We start from the raw sequence: 16,953 nt of genomic DNA on the forward strand, positions 1-16,953 counted from the left end.
ATGGTTCTTGGCTGTGAGGACTGCCATGTGCTGAGTCCTGGGACACTCCATGCAGCACATGGGACTTGGGGTAGTCCTGGGGAACCCCTACTCAGATAAAAATAACAGTACTTGCTCATAGGAAAGAAGGATTGCATGAACAATATGCAAAAAGCCTCAGTTCATGTTAGCTATGGTGTGAAGGGTGTTATAAGTGCCTATCTGTCTTTCAGGTTGGTTGTGATAAAAACTGTGATAACATACATAAAAATAATTTGTATAAAGAATCACACAAGTTAAAAGTGACCTTATTAGCTTTAAATGGCATGTATTTTTAATTGTATATCATTCCTAACAAATAATATCTGCTTACTGAATACAGACAGAAGCTGAATTCCAAAAACTACTAAGTACCAACTGGATGTAATAAACACTTGGTATTTCTTCCCTTTGTGAGTAAGAGACATCTTCCACCCATTGCAAAACCCTGAGGATATTATTACTTCCTATCATCACCTGCAAGGCAATCTGACATGTTACCTGATACCTTCGAAAAACAATCTGGAGGAGAAAAATAACTCAAAAGGACAATTTACTTAGAGAGAGATCAAAACTGACAGAAAAGTGCTTTTGTTGAGGATATTAGACTTTTTAAAAACAAGTTTTACCATAGAGCTAAAACATGAGGTTATATTACTCTGCTAAATATTAGCAGCTCAGAAAAATACTTGGAGAAAGTGAGTCCTTCATAGCTGCAGGCACCTACAGGAAATCCTTTATCTGTTGAGGATATGCTGTGCCACTCAGAGTGGCAGGAGCAGAGTCACTGCTGAGGGTGGCTGCATGTGGCTAAACACAGGCGGCAGGAAGCAGAAAACACCGGTGCTGTGGTTTACTGAAATGTCCCCCAAAGCCTCATCTGGTCCTGGAGCAACTGAATCTAGCACTTGTGATTGGGTCACTGTCTAGGGCTAGCCTTGGTAGTGTGAGTGTTTCAATGGCCCCGGGTGGAGCCAGGGTAACGGTGGAAAGAAGGTGAGTCTTTCTCTTTTGCTTTTGCTGTTTGCAGCGGCCATGAATTGCGGCCCGCCATGCCACCTGCCACTCAGCGCTAGCTGAGTATGGACTGAAACCTCCAACCTGAAAAAAGTAGACCTTTCCTTCCCTAACTTTGGGTGTCAGGTATTTTGTCTCAACAAGTAAAAAGTGACTAAGACAACTGGAGAGCCTGGAATATAGAATGCCACAACAAATACTGTCTTCTGGCCTTGAGTTTTACTTCATTTTCTCTTACTTCTCTAGTATAACCTTCTCTACTTTCTTAAATTTTTTCAGTTCGACAACTAGCTCCCAATACTTGAGATACAGCCACATGAGACTCCCATTTTGGCCTCTGTTGGTGTTCCACACATCACCACAATATGTATCATGCTTAAATATGTCAGTTAAGCCAGCTGCCATCTCTAAGTCGGCAGCTATGGGGTCAACAGATGCACGCACCAGCAAATTCTTCTCAAGCTCCAGCCTGGTACGTCGGGGGAGGAATAAGCTACAGTAGATGCGCTGCCTTTCAGCAAGAGTCTCTCCAACTTCCTGCAGCATCAGCCGGGCCCTCCGCTGCCAATCCTCCTGCTCCTCCAGGCAGCTCAGATACACGGCCCTCAGGGGCTGCAGCTGGCTTTTCTCTTGCATTACCTGAGCCCTTTCCTGCTCCAGAAGCTTCTTTTCTTCCAACAACTTGCGCCCTTGAGAAATAAGGGCTTCTCGATAACTAGTTGTTCTGTTTTGCTCCTTTTCAAGTTCCAAAGACAGCTGAGCAACAGCACGTCGATTTTCTGAGATCACTGCATGGTACTTGGCTTTGAGCTCCTGCTCAAAAGCAGCTGTTCTCTGATAATAAGCTTGTCTCTCCTTTTCTATTTCTTTTTGAGATTCCCTGGACCAAATCCAACCTGACATGAATAGAGGAGAAAAGGACATAATGAAGAACAGTCTTTGACCTTTACTCAAAGAAAATAATACAGTAAGAATAACATTTAATAAAAGCCTAATACCCACAGAGATACCAAGTAGTTGATGTTTTGTAGGAAATACATAATGTGCAAAGTTCTTATCCTAGAATCAGACTCAGGCTGAGAATCCATGGGCACTCCTGTTCAGTCATCTAATCCTACAGCAAAGAAAACCTACTACTGTTTATTGGCCTTCAAACTGACCATCATGTACCTACTCTGGTCTCAGAGCCCCATAAACCACTGGCAAAGTTTTAAAAAAATCAATGTGGACTGGAAATTGTGTTTGGTTTTGCCCAGTGATCACTAATGCTTATGTCCAAGATGTTTGCTTATATTCTATAAAACCAAACTGAGGCCAGGGATATAGTTCAGTGGCATAAGCGCCTGCCTGGTAAACGTAAGGTCCTGAGTTTGATTCCTGATACCGGAAAAAAGAATAAAAAAAAAAAAAAAAGAAAAAAGAGGAAGTCCAGCCTCAAGACATGGCCTGGTTCCTCTCTCAAATCTAAGGCTCACAAGGTCTGGGACAGGGGGCACCCCCTGCTCTGCCTCTAGCAAGGAGCAGCTAGCTTCCATCCTGTGCCACACAGAGAAATCAAAGACCTGAGGACCTGATGGCCCACATAGTTTGACAATGACAGGTGGACAGGGGCACTAGCTCTTTCCCCTTCCCACTCAGGACAGGAGTCTAAGAAGTAGAGAGCAAGACAAGGCAGTGTGGTGTTGTCTTCCAAATACAGGATGCCCGCCACCTCTGAATGGACACTATTGCCAGTGACTTAAAGAATGCTGGGTATGATATGCTAAACCTAATCTTTTCAAAATGATGTCTTCAGCCTGTTCCTCCTAAAAGTGGCATGGATTTGAAGCCTGTGGAAAAACAAGTTCTGCAGATTCTCAAAGCTCGAGGTCCCAAAGCCACCAAGAATAGCAGTTCCAGGTTCTCTCACAAATGATGTACCTCCCTGCTCCTACTTTGATTCTCTCCTGTCCACAGCCCCTCTGTAATCACCAGTGTTTCCAGCACCTTTCACAGTTCTTTTCCCACTTTCACATGCACCCTGAAGCTGATGTCCTTGCCATTCAACACTTGGCCTCAAGTCCATGACATCAAAGATCACCTTTTCAGGAACAATTAAACAGCATTACTAAACGCCACTTTTATGTAGATGTGCTGCAGCCACCTCAGTTGTGCAGACACAAAAGCAATCTCATCCTCCCCAACTAAAACCAGCTGCTAGTCCTGTGTGTACTGACAATCAAACTCAAAAATGTCTCAGGGCAGGAAGCAGACCAGAAAGCAGCAGTTACAGTGTAACCTGATAAGCACTGAGAGGTCTGCACAAGATTATGGATGAGACTGAGGATAATCCAGCTGCCAGTACCCAGAGGACAGGTGGACTGGGTCCAAGATCTCAGGATTGAGTTGGGAGGAGACAAGACCAGGAGAGCCGCTGGGCTCACTCTGGCCAGCAGGTCAAATGAGGATCACTGAATATATCCTGAGATAAAGAGTAACAGTGATTTTGTCTTAAAGAATAGGACAATTTGACTAGACATCTCCCTGGGGATGCTGTGGGGTGCAGCTGAACACAAGGGGGAGCTGCTACCGCTGGGACGGGTGGGATCCGGGAGCAATCTGCTCCATGAGGAACACCAGAGATCGTGTCTGTGAAGGTCACAGTGCAGCTCTGAGTACCAGGAAGTTCTGGATTTGGTCTCTGAAAGAAGCAGGATAGGGACAGGAAGCCACACGGGAGAGAAGAGTCATCAAGGGACTTTGCAAGAAAAACGGCAACTCACAAAATCCTCATTCTGCACCTCACCTGACAGAAGCTGACTTGAACAAACTTCAGAGCAGCAAAAACACCCAACCAACCAAGCAAAGGCAGCAACAGAAACAGGATTTATGGTTCACACCGCTGGGACTGTGGAGCAGACAGTGTCCTGGTTTCTCTTGTTAGGTACAAGGAAGAACCCGAGATATCACATGTAAAACAAAACTTAGACTGAAAGGGGAGCAGGCGGCTGACTGGCAAGCATCAGAGAGTGAGCACTGCGTGAAACGCTGCTTCACAAATGCAGGACTCCAGGAATGAAACATCAGCAGGTGTGTATTTAAACAAAAGTCCCGACACAACTCCTTCTCCCAGGGCCAGGGACAGAGCTCAGCAGCACAGCACCTGTCTGGCAAGTGCAGGGTCATGAGTTCGCTCTCTGGTACCACAAAACACAACAAAACCCAAACAAGTCCTTCTCCCTAGCTGAAGAATTAGGATATGGGCTGGTGGTATACAATAACTACTATACTCCCACCTAATAATCCAGAAAACCTGCAGCTCCACCTCCATGTGGGGTGGGCAGGGGAAAGACTGAACTGGACAAGATATCAAGGGATCAAATTGTTCACCCAGGTGGGGCAGGAAGGAGGCCAAGGGGATGAGGGGAGGTGGGAATGCACAGGGCCACACCTGGACTTCTACCCCAACCTGGCAATAAGGAGGCAGCACCACTCTCCCTCTCCAAGTATGTCAAAGAAAGCCAGCTAAAACAGGTTCACAGAAAGCTCAGTCTCATGACAATGCTCACAATGCCCAAGTTTCAAACCAAAACCACTCTGTATGAAGGCCAGGAAGTGCTGAAGCTGAATGAAAAGAGATAATCAAAAGATGCCAGTACGAAAAACGAAAGTGTTAGTATTATATGACAGTACTGAAAACAATCATCAAAATGAAGTCTAAACCAAGAAACACAACAACCAAATGGAATGTACTTGCAACCAGATCATAAAAAGGACTGAGATCATGAACCGAAGAACCACTGTATTCTCCCTTCCCGTTCCCCTCATCCCTTGCCCTTGGTCTCTTGGGCCCCTTCCCATTTGCAAGATTTCTATCCCTTTGTCTTCTTTGTTTGGAGTCAGGGTCTCACTGTATAGTCCAGACTGGCCTTGAACTATGTAGTCCAGCCTGACACTGAGTTTGAGGTGACCCTCCTGCTCAGTCTCTGAATGCTGGGCTTACAGGTGTGCACTGCCATACTCAACCCCCTATGTCCTTCTATCCACCTGTTATTACTGTCTTTGTAATTGGTCTTACTGACAAGGTACTTAAGGTTGTATGTCTCATTTATTTTAGTCAACATTTTTCAAGTGCATATATTTTCCTTAAAATGTCTCAAATTTGCCTTTCTTTATAGTCAAATAATAATCCATTATGTATAGACACAACATTTTATTTAGCCACTCATCTGTTCATAGGTATTCAGGCTGCTTCCAGGGTTTCACTATTATGAATTCTGCTGCTATAACCACTGGCATGCATATATCACTGTAGTACTGATGTGGTAAGCTCTTTGGGGAAAATACCAAAAAGGCAAATATCTGGGTCATGTGGATTTGTAATTTTAGTTCTTCAAAAGTCTCTGCACTGATTTGCATTATGGTTCTAATAATTTATATTCCTATCCACACTACAGGAGGGTTCCTTGTTCACCATAACCTGCCAGTATTGGTTATTTTTTTTTTTTGATTTCTTGATGATTACCATTCTTTCTGGTGTAAGATAGAATCTTAATGGGGTTTTAACTTGCATTTTTCTAACGGTCAGACATATGAAAAATTTTTTCACATATTTGTGGGCCATTTGTACTTCTTCCCCTGCAAAGTGTCCATTTCACATGCCCATTTCTTGAAGTCTTTTAGTTTACATATCCTAAATTTTTTTAACTTTTATATATTCTAGAATTAGTCCTCTGTCTGAGGAATGACTGTCAAAAATTTGTTCCTATTCCTTAGGTTTCTCTTCACATCACTAATTCTTTGGTTGTACAGAACTTTCATTTGGTTGTACAGAACTTTCATCTGCTAGTTCTTGCTGTCATTTCTTGAGCAACTGTGGTTCCATTTAGAAAATCCTAGAACATACCTGTAATCCCAGCACTCGAGAGGCTGAGACAGGAGGCTCAGCATGAATTCAAGGCCAGCCTGGGCTACATAGTAAGCTCAAGGCCGGCCTGAATTTCATAGCAAGATCCTGTCTCAGAAAAACAAAAAACAAAAAACAGCTTCTCTACACCTATGACTCCAAGTGATCTACCTGTTTTACCTTTCATTAAAGACAATGTTTCTGTTTTAATGCTTAGATCTTTGATTCATTTTTTATTTTAACTTAGTACATTGTGAGAAATATGGGTCCAGTTTCAATCTTCTATAAACAGTGACCCAGTTTCTCAGCATTACTTGTTGAACAGGCTATCTTCCTCCAGCGTATGCTTTTGGCTCCTTTACCAAGCGTTGAATAGCTGAATGTGTCTGAAGATATTGATGTACCCGCTATTCCATTCCACTGATTCTACATAATCTGTTTTTATCCCATACCATGATGTTTCTATCACTATTGCTTTGTTGTATAGCTTAAAGTCGGGTAATGTAAAGTTTGCTGTTATTGTCCAACATTACTTTTACTATTCTGGGTCTCTTCTAGTTCCAGATGAACTTCAAGATTGTCTTCGCTAGATCTGTAAAGTATGCTATTGGTATTTTGACTGTGACTACACTGAACACCAGTTTGGAGAGTATGGCTCTTTTAACAATATTGGTTCTGCCTATCCAGCATCAGAGGACATCTTCCTATTTTGTGACATCCTCTTCAATTTCCTTTTTCAGAGTAACATAGTTTTTTTTTTGTGGAGGTCTTTCATTTTCTTGGTTAAGTTAATTCCTAAGTACTGTACTTCATTTTTCTGGATGATATGTGGATAGTATTGTTTTCATAATTTTCTTCTCAAGTTCACTATTAGTGTACAGAAATGTGAATGATTTCTGTGTGCTGACCTTGTATCCTGCTACAGTGATGAAGTTTTTTAACAGATTTTTTTTGGTGGAGTTCTTTGGGTCTTCTATGTAGAGTATCACGTCACCTACAAATGATAATTTGAGTTCTTCTTTTCTGGTCTGTGTCCTTCTTATTTCTTTCTCCTGTCTGACTGCTCTGGCTTATGTTTGGACTACTAGGTTAAATAGAAGTGGTAACAGTAGCCTTCCTTGTTTTGTTCCTGATTTTTGAGAGAGTCTTTTTAGTTTTTCCCCATTTAATATGACGTTGCAAATTAGGTGTGGCCCTTTTATAATTATTTTCTTTAGGTTTATTATCATGAAGTGTGGAAAACTAGTCATAAGGATTTAGGCCAAGTTGACTGCCTATGCTGGCCCACGCAAGTTCCAGAAGGGAAGTCAACAACAACTGAGATCTTGGTTAGATAAATACTTAGCTGAGTACACAATGCAAATAATGAGAAACATAAATTTTTCCATTAACCTAACTGCTTGCTCCCTTGCCTATGCTGAAAAATAGTGAGGTGAGCCAGAAGCCAAGGGCCTTTTGTTCAAAAGAGGCTAGAGCCCCCCCCACCCCTTTCAGAATTGTCTCTGTGTCTTATCTTTAATCTCTGTCTGCCCCCTCCAGTTAGACATTCTTAGCAGGTTGATTTCATGCAATGAGTCCTAGATTCAGTTGAAAGCACCTTTTATTTAAAAAAAATTTTTAATTTATAAAAATTCTGAAGAAAACAAGACATTGTGGGAGCCACTGCTGATTTTTTATCATCTTGTTTTGAAGTCCTACCATGCTTTTATTCTTCTGCTTTGATTGGTTCTATTCTGTTGCGTTTTGATTTTATTATGTGTGATGGTATGGACAACTTTTCTGAGGAAAATAAAATATTATAGTAGCCATTGTTCATTTCCTGTTATCTGATTTTGAAGTCCTGTAATGCTTTCATTCTTTTGATTGGCTTTATACTATTTTGTTATGTTTGATATTATTGTGTGTGAAGGTACGGTCAACTATTTCAAAGAAAACAAGAAACATTATGGTAGCCACTTTTGATATCCTGTTGTCTTTTTTTTTTAAAGAGGATAAAACTAAACAGAACAAAGCAGATCAGAAGAAAACAATGTAAGTGACACAGATTCCAAAGCAAGACAATAGGAGATCTACAGTGGCTACCATAATGTCTCTCGTTTTCTTCTAAATAGTTTTCCATATCTTCACACACAATGAATTCATACAAAACGAAATAGTATAAAACTGATCAGAGCAGAGTGATGAAGACATTATAGGCCTTCAAAACCAGACAATAGGAAAATCAACAATGGCCAACATAATGTCTCTAGTTCTCTTCAAAATACTGCCCATACCTTCATGTATGTTGAAATTAAATAATACAAAACAGACTAAAACCACTCTAAATAAAGAATAAGAGCATTACTGATTTTCACAGCACGATGATAGGAAATCAGAAATGGATACTATAATGCCTCTTTTTCTTCAAAGGAGCTGTTCATTTAATCATGCATAACATAATCGATTCTCATAAACTGTTACAAGTTGTATGCATGTATAAGCCTCTACATGTATACCTATCCTTTCTGTATGAGAGGGAAAAACAAAACAGATTACTAGAAAAACACGAAATAAAAAAGACAAATTAACAATAGCAAAGAGCCCAAAACAATGATGATGTAGGCCTTCAAAACAAGGTGGTAGCAGAGTAACTAGGGTTGATATTATACATAACGGTCTTCAAGAGTTCCTCAGATCACCAGACACTAACATGCAAAATTGTTCCAATTCTATGAATGTTACCTGTTTGGTTCCAAGAACTTGTAGAATTTGTAGTACAATCATCTTAGCTATCCTAAGTGTGTTTATGCAATTTTAGATACTTTTTCTTTTCCCTTCTTTTTTTTTTCTTCCTTTTACCTAAGATACTATTTTTCCCCCTTCGAACAGATTCTTATCCTTTCACTGTATTTATTGAGAATTTTATATTTTATGTACTCTTACCATTTCTTACACTAGGAAGATAATACAGTATTTACACATGTGAGTTTGTTATTTCACTTATTACCATAGTCTCAAGTTACATTCATTTATTTATAACTATCTCAGTGTGATCTGTTGTCTTGTTTTGAAGCCCTGTATTGCTTGCATTGTTCTGTTCTGATTTGCTTTGTTCTGTTTTGTTTTGATTTCTTGTTTTATTCTCTTTAAAATAAAACTTTTTTTAAAAGTTAAAAAAAAAATTCCTAAAAATTCAACACCCAAAGTCAGGCAGGACAGCACAGGCCTGTTATCTCAGCATTCAGGAGGCTGAGACAGGAGGATCACCATTATTATGAGGCAGTCTGGGATATATAGTCAGTTTGAGGCCAGTCTAAACTGCACAGTGGGACCCTCTCTTTCAAAACAAAACAAAAAAAAAGAAAGAGAGAGACAAAACAAAACAAATAATTTAACCTCCAATTATGAAAAATAGGAAAAGTGAGGGACATTCTTGCTCTGGTTAAGAGTATTTACAAAAACCTCCAGCTAACCTGGTACTTAATGGTGAAAGACTAGGTGCTTTCCCTATAAGATTAAAGACCACCCAACAGGGTCCTGGAAGTTACAGATAAAGTAAGAAGAAAATCTTTAGAATTATAGTTGGGCCAAACTTCTTTAACTTCACATAAAAAGCATAATCTAGAAAAATAGTAATACATACTTCACAAAAACTAAAACTTTTGCTCTACAAAATGCTGAAGAGAATGTAAAGACAAGCTACAAAAGAAGATCCTTGCAAACCCACATTCCAGCTAAGGACTAGAATTGAAGATGCAGTAAAACTCAGCATTTAAAAACAATCCACCAGGGATAGTGGTGCACATCTGCAAACTCAGAACTTGGGAGGTTGAAGCAGGAGGCTGCTGTGAGTTTGAATTTGAGGCAAGCCTGCACCACAAAGCAAGACACTTCCTTAAAAAAAAAAATTAGGAAATGGCCCAAATCACAAACACATATTTCACGGAACAGGATACATCTTAATGACAGCTAAACAAATTAAAAAAATGCTCAATATCATTAGCTAGCAGGAAAAAACAAAATAATACCAACATTAAGATATTAGTTCAAGGCCAGGGATACAGCTCAGCAGTACAGTGCCTGCCTGGCAAGTGCAAAGTCATGAGTTCGATCCCCACTACCAAAAAAATAAAAAAATAAAAAAATACCAGTTCACACTTAACAGAAGGTTCAATTTGGACATGACTCTCCCCATACCCAACCTGTCTGTCAGCACTGGGATACCCTTGGGGGAAAAAAGGATGTCATAGAAGAGGGGAAAATGGTAAAATGGAATCTTCCAAAATACTCAGACATTTGACTACATCCAAGCATTCACACCAGAAGCCTCAAGAACTTTGTTCACTGAAGCACAAAACACAAACATGGAGCACTGATGTTTATTAAGATCTTTCTGCCTAATGTTCCTTGCCTTCTTTCAAATCCTGTAAAAATGCCAACTTCTCTGTTCCCTACAGATGGGCTTCTCCTCCATCTGCCTGCACCCAGGCACAATCAATTCTACACCACGTTGCCTTTACACAGCCTGATTCTAGGCTGGTCTCTGCCTAGCACTGTTCTTTCCACCTCTAATGATAGTTTGCAAAGAAACCCTGGGACAAAATCAAATGTTAGCAAGGGTGCTAGCAAACTGATCTCTCATATTTTACTGCTAGGGATACAGAATGAATCAGCCAATTAGGAAAACATTTTAAACTTTAAAATCTTAAAACTAACCATACAACCCCCATAAAACCCAGCAACTTCACTTGTGGCCATTTGCCTGAGAGAAATGAAAACCTAAATTCACACAAAACCTGTACAAGAACATTGGCAGCACTTTATTTATAGTAGCCAAAAAGTAGAAATGGCCTTGATGTCCTATAGGCAGATGGTTAAACACACAGTTCATCAATAAGAATGGTCAATGAGTTAGAAAGACAGCAAGTCCACATTGGTCTTGGAGTTCACACTGAGTAAAAACACCAGCCCCAAAGGTCACAGAGCATGATTCTACTTCGTGACATTCTGGACTGAGTAGTTATCAGACAAACACTTACCAGGGCACAAAGCAAAGTGTGACTATAAAGGGCAAGAGCCTGTGCTGAGTTCAGTATCTGGTTGTATTACTACATTGTATTGCTTTACAAAGTGTTACTTGAGGACCTGGGTAAAGTGTATATGACCTTTCTGGATTACTTATCACAACTGCATGTGGTCTGCAATGGTCTCTAAATAAAACATTTAATAAAAAAAAAAAACCTGAGTTGGAGTAAATGATCTCTATGAGTACCTTTCAGCTCTAAGACTGTATTTTCTAGAAGAGACAAAATAAGAGGTAAAGGAATGCAAACAGGGGAAGGGGCCCAGAGCGATGGGGGTGGAAAGACAGGAGATAGCAGAGGTGAGCAGGAGAACAGCCTACCAGAGGGTGAAATGATAGACACTCTCCAATAGCAGCTTCTCAGAGCAATCATGCTGCCAAGGATTGCCTTCGGTAGTCATAATTATATTAGTCTTTCTGTCACGTCAGAAGTTATAAAGTTTAAATGATCAAGATAAAATTAGCCTCCCATTAATCCATTAAGCATTGATCAAGTACAGCATTCATTAATCTGCCTTTACTTCTAGACCATGCTGAGACTGGTTAACACCTGGTTGCTAGCAATGCAATAGCAACGCAATTTTGCAGACATATAGTAACACATTTTTGGAGACTCTTTATAAGAATACAAGTGTTAAATTTTACTTCTCATCATATCCTCAACTTTTCTCAGGGACAGCAAGCATTTTGAATGTACAAGAGAAGGCAAGAATTTGAAAGTCATTGTGAGCAGCTACAACAGTTATGGATGAATGCAAAAATATAATGCCAAAGCCTCAAAGCCCAAAGAATCACAGTAGTGTGATTTTAAGCCTATCAGTGCACTCCTTGAGTCGAAGTTCAGCATCCAGCCACAAGCAGCAGTAGCCTCTCCCTTTGTTGAGTAGTGCTCTGTGTGCCTTTATAAAGATGGCACCCACAGGGCTGAATCCAGATGGCTACAGGCACCCACAGATCCGTAAAAGTATGAAAAATACCCTACTCCTGTCTGCCTCTACCTCCTCTACAACTTGTTGAGCCAGGCAATCCAGGCACACAAAAGGATCACTACACATGGAGGATGGTTTTTGTTTTTCTTCCATTCAATTTTCCAGTTTCTCAGTCTTCAATGCTACCAGAACCACAGCAGATAAGAAACATTTTACAAACTCCTCCATATCGAAGGACTAATCATGGGTAGGGGCACAAGTCACAGGTCAGGGTGTTGTACATTTGCTTGAGTGGCAAGGACCCCAGCAGTGCCAGGTCAATTCACATGAGGGATTTCTGGCCAGGCTAGGCAGAGCTTTCATGGGCAAAGTCTCAAAAGGCTGACTTCCCAAACACTAAAGACACAACAGGTTTTCTTTAGGCCTGTTTTTCTTAGCAGTCCTGAAAAGGCCAACCAAGCCAAGGGAATCTAGGGCCCTAACGCCATGGAGGGAAGCAAACAGGTACTAAAACCCATTCCACACAAAATGCTTCTACTTTTGTCTTAATTATCACACTGTGCTGAGGTACATATAATTAGTGATTCTCAGGAACAGGTAGACTAAAGCTCAGGAAAATATATGCCCAAGGGTTACTGTGTGGGATAAAACTGGGATGTACCTGTCCAGTTCCAAAATCATATTCTTCAGGTGCCAATCCCCTGCTGTTTCAAGCAGGTTTCCACACCTTCAAGCCCAGAAAATACAAATGTCAGAAAGACTAAGACTTACGAAAAGCTGCCAATCCCAGCATTGGCACCAACAGGGCATAATTCCACCTGCTTCCATCACCCCCATCAGCTCTGGAATTAGGCCGGATGTTCCAATTTGGAGGGTCATTTAAGTTATTCATTGAGATATACCCTGAAAAAAAGGAAAAAATATTAATTGTATGAAGAGGATAAAATAGAGCCATCATGATTACATCATTTATTTTAGTTGTTTGGATCATCTCTTATTAAAAATTTTTTTTCAGTTCTGCCTGTATGCCACACAATAATGAATCCTAAGCATTTGCAAGGAAAAAACCTCACCAGTGGGGGTAGGGCATGTCTCAAATAAATAATCCACAGGCAGAATGTGTTAAGCTCTCTACTGTGTTTAAACCGATATAGTTGCTGTCATGGTTATTTTTTTCTCCTTGTTTGGTACCAGGAATTGAACTCAGGGCCTTTCATGATTGCTAGGCAGGTACTGCAGTGCTGAGATACATCCCTGGCCCTGCAGTAGTTACTTTCGTGTGTCAACGTGACTGATCCATGGTATGCTCAGGCACTTGGTTGAGCATCATTCTAGATGGGTCTGAGAGGTGTTTCTAGATGAAATTACTATTTGAATTCTCATACTCATTTCTTGGAATAAATCCAGTGCTCACTCACCCCAATATCTGGGAGGTGAGGATCACTGTGAAGCTAGCCTGGGCTACAGAGCCAGTTCAAGCCACCCTGAATTATACAATAAGACTATGTCTCAAAAAAACACAAACATGACCTCCCCTTTATGTATGCCCCTTTCCATGACTGTGTGCACATATAACCCATAACATCATTTTGGCTAAAGATGGACACATAGGCTGATGGTTCCACAAGATCATATGGCCTACAGACAGATGTAATAGTAAGCCCAGCCTGGGTAACTCAGCAAGATCCTATCTCAAAAGCTTTTAGAAAGGGTTGTAGTGTAGCTCAGTGAGAAAGCTCTGAGTTTAATCCCCACTACTAAAAAAAATAAAAATAAAAAGCAGAGGGTAGAGGGAGATCCTATGATCTGCTAACACAGCCAACTCAGAATGCCTAAGCATACTCTATGGTGTCCACGCAGGGTCAAAATCCCCATCAACACATTCCCCAGATGGTATTTGTGTTGTTAAGCAAGAAATCATTGTTTATATATGTCTCCTACTGGTTTTTTTTTCCCTCTGGAGTACTCTAACATGGCTAAAAGTGAGTTCACACTGGACATACTGCTTCACAAGAGCTGGATTTCAAAGAGCAAGCAGTATTCTAACATGGCAAAGTGTCAGAGTAAAGCATTTTCTAAGCAGAAACAGGAAGGCAGGAAGGACAGAGGCTCTGTATGCAGGAAAGGTAGGGATGGTCCTGAAGCCTTCGTAGGCCCGCTGACAAGGAAGTCCTAAACAGGTTCACAGAAGTCTTTGTATCAGACCCAGAGTACAACCTCCAAACCCAGCTGAAAACTAAAGTTACTACAAATCTACTACTTCTCTAAGTATCCATGCTGAGTGTTTCCAGAAAGGAAAGTCACCACAGCTTTTGTCTTGCTAGTATGTAGCCACCATAAATATCCTGAGCATAAAACAGTTAACCATAATGCATGCAATAAAAAAATACAAGTTTTTAAAAAGTGGTTTCTAAATACTTAACAACTAAACATATAACAGTATGATAGGTACTAAAGATATACTCAAATATATGGCTTAGAACATAATATTAGGGTGTTTGTGGTAACCACAGAATCTTAAAAATTAGGTAATACCTAATTTAGAAAGCACTAAACCTGCTGAACTTTTAAAAAAATCTGGGAATAGCCAGGGATATAGCTTAGCACAGTGCCTGCCTGGCAAGCATGAGATCCTGAGCTTGACGCCTGGCACCAAAAATAAAAGTCTGAGAAGTAGAGTTATCCTCTGTATTCATGGGGGATTGACCCAAGAATGCCCAATACCAAAATCTTACATACTCAAGACTCTTACATGAAATGGTATAGTATTTGCATGTATTCTACCCATATACTGTTATTAGTGTTTGTGATACATAATGATTATATGCATCTATCACATCTTGATTTTTCCCTCTCTGCTTTCCCCATCTCCATATCCTCTTCCCATCGTGTCTACTTCCATTTCCTATCATCTTTTATTTTGCTCTTTAAATTACACCTACCCAAATACTTTAAATCATCTCTCTACCACTAAATACTTGATACAATATAAATGCTATGCAAATAGTTGTGCTATATTGTTAAAAGACTAGCAAGAGGAAAAACTCTGTACTTGATCAGTTCGGACATCATTTTTTTCCCCAAAATATTTCTGATCTTCAGTTAGTTGAACTTAGTGATGCAGGGTCCACCAATAAAGAGGTCCACCCCTCTATTGCGTTTGTTTCTTCAGCCAATCAAGGCCATTTCGTTAATCTTAACGATAAAGCTTTGTGCACAAATAAATTAGGCCTTCATTTACTAGTAGCAAAAACTGGAAACCATAAACATTAAAATGGTACTGGTTTACTATACATTAGCCGAGTATGGTGGCACACACCTGTCATCCCAGTACTTGGAAGGCTGAGGCAGGAGGATAGTTACAAGTTTGAGACCAGGCTGGACTACAAAGTGAACTCAAGGCCAGCCTGAACTGCATAGCAAGACCCTGTCTCAAAAATTTAAAAAAAAAAAAAAATCTAATATTAAGTGCAGTTACTTAAGATTATCGGTATATTTTTATGTCATTTATTTCACGAAAGATTTCAACTACCTTACAAACACACTAAAAAAAAATTTAGTAAAATTACACAGGAAAAATTACAGCACGCGAGCAAAAAGGGGCGTGAGCCACGATCTATTAAGTTTTAACCTTTCCAGCAGCCAAAGTCACAGAGAAAGTTTTGGATCTGGTCGGCCAGTGCCCCCTCCTCCACGGTGGCCTCAGACAACCCAAACCTAGGGCTGGGTCCCGCCCACCTACCCCGGAGGTAGGGGTTGGGGACAAGATTGGGATCACTTCCGCCCATACCAGATTCCAGGACTGGAGGCACTGCTGGCATCACTCCCTCCCAGGGGTCATTCCGCCCACTCCCCAGGCCGAAGCCACCGCCCCTCTAACTCCATCGCCCGCAGACTCCCCTCAGGCCTGGCAATACTGAGAACCACCCAGGAAGCTTTGAAACACAGGGTGCTCGACCGCTCCCCTGAGAAGAGAGCCCCATCAGACTGACCTACCTCGGCCTGACAGTGGGGTTTTACGAGCCCCCGAGCAGTCGGAGGATTCACTCTGCGCAGGCGCAGCATCCCCTGGCTGACCTCTTTGCGGGCGTCGTGCGCAAGCGCGTAGCCCCGCCTCCTTGTTTCCCTTCCTTCTCCAGGACGGGTTTGGACGCGCAGGTGTGGGATCCCCAAGTCGGTCGCAGGCATTGCGCAGGCGCGGACCGGTGCTGGGGCTGACCGGACAGTGCGGACATGGCAGGGGTTGCAGCGGTTTCGCGGTTATTCCGCACGCGGCGCCTAGCGCTGTCCCGGATGGTGAGTCCGAAGTACTGGAGGGCGGGGGTTGGGGAGGGGCCGTGGCGGTGACCGGGTCCTAGATAGACTGTGGCGGTGCCTGCAGAGCTCATGCCGAGCCCTCCTATCCTTTTCCATTCGTATGGGTTAGAAAGATTCTGTGCCTCGGAGCTCCTGAGTTTCGGATCCACCGCGTGCGGGTGAAGGTCGCGACTTTCAGCCGCTTGGCGCGGCAACCCTGCCCCACTAGGCCTGGGCCTGGAAATACGCTCGCCAAGGTCACGGGCGGGAGGGGCAGGATTGGTGGAGCGCTAGTGAAGAACCTTTACTTTGGGATGTGGTGGCCTCGGGGCAGTTTTTAAATACCAGTAGACGTAAGCACACTGACTGATGGGAGACTAGGATATATTTTGCCCAGGAGTTCCAGTTGGGCGTGGAGCCTACGGGAGAGTGATGATTTGGGTTACCTTGCCTGAGCCTTTGCTGTGTGATAGTTTCTGAATGCGCCCTCCACGTACTTAACATTGATCTTTCAGAATTTTGTTTGAGCAAACTAAATTTGGATGGTTTTGTTACTTGGTTCTTTTAGGTGAACTAGCCCACCCATCTACCTAACAATTTAATTACAAAGTAGAAGTCCTAATAAGAAGTAAGGAATTGAACAATGTTGTTGCCATAGGCTCGTAATTATAACTGCAATTTTCTTTTTTGAAAAAAGGATGTTAAAATTGCGTTCAGTTAAATGTGAAAACTAACTGACAGCCATC

General features: G+C 41.5%; 2 protein-coding genes across 2 annotated transcripts in view; one reads left to right on the forward strand and one right to left on the reverse strand.

Moving 5' to 3' along the window:
- Window positions 1-287: 287 nt before the first annotated feature.
- Ccdc127 (coiled-coil domain containing 127) lies at window positions 288-16,009 on the reverse strand. The gene is made up of 3 exons (XM_063257902.1): window positions 15,908-16,009; window positions 12,683-12,814; window positions 288-1,931 (listed from the first exon to the last, which is right to left on the reverse strand). The coding sequence occupies exons 2-3, from the start codon at window positions 12,801-12,803 to the stop codon at window positions 1,270-1,272; spliced, it is 783 nt and encodes a 260-aa protein (XP_063113972.1). The 5' UTR covers window positions 12,804-12,814; window positions 15,908-16,009; the 3' UTR covers window positions 288-1,269.
- Sdha (succinate dehydrogenase complex flavoprotein subunit A) overlaps window positions 16,010-16,953 on the forward strand; it is a 30,638-nt gene continuing 29,694 nt past the window's right edge. Inside the window, exon 1 of the mRNA XM_063257901.1 lies at window positions 16,010-16,207. Within this exon, the coding sequence (XP_063113971.1) occupies window positions 16,145-16,207 (63 nt within the window). The 5' untranslated portion in view covers window positions 16,010-16,144. The remainder of the gene's footprint in view (window positions 16,208-16,953) is intronic.

Source organism: Cavia porcellus, unplaced genomic scaffold (genome assembly GCF_034190915.1).
Source record: "Cavia porcellus strain 051 isolate PalLab524CR breed Dunkin Hartley unplaced genomic scaffold, mCavPor4.1 scaffold_11, whole genome shotgun sequence".
Taxonomy (NCBI): domain Eukaryota; kingdom Metazoa; phylum Chordata; class Mammalia; order Rodentia; family Caviidae; genus Cavia; species Cavia porcellus.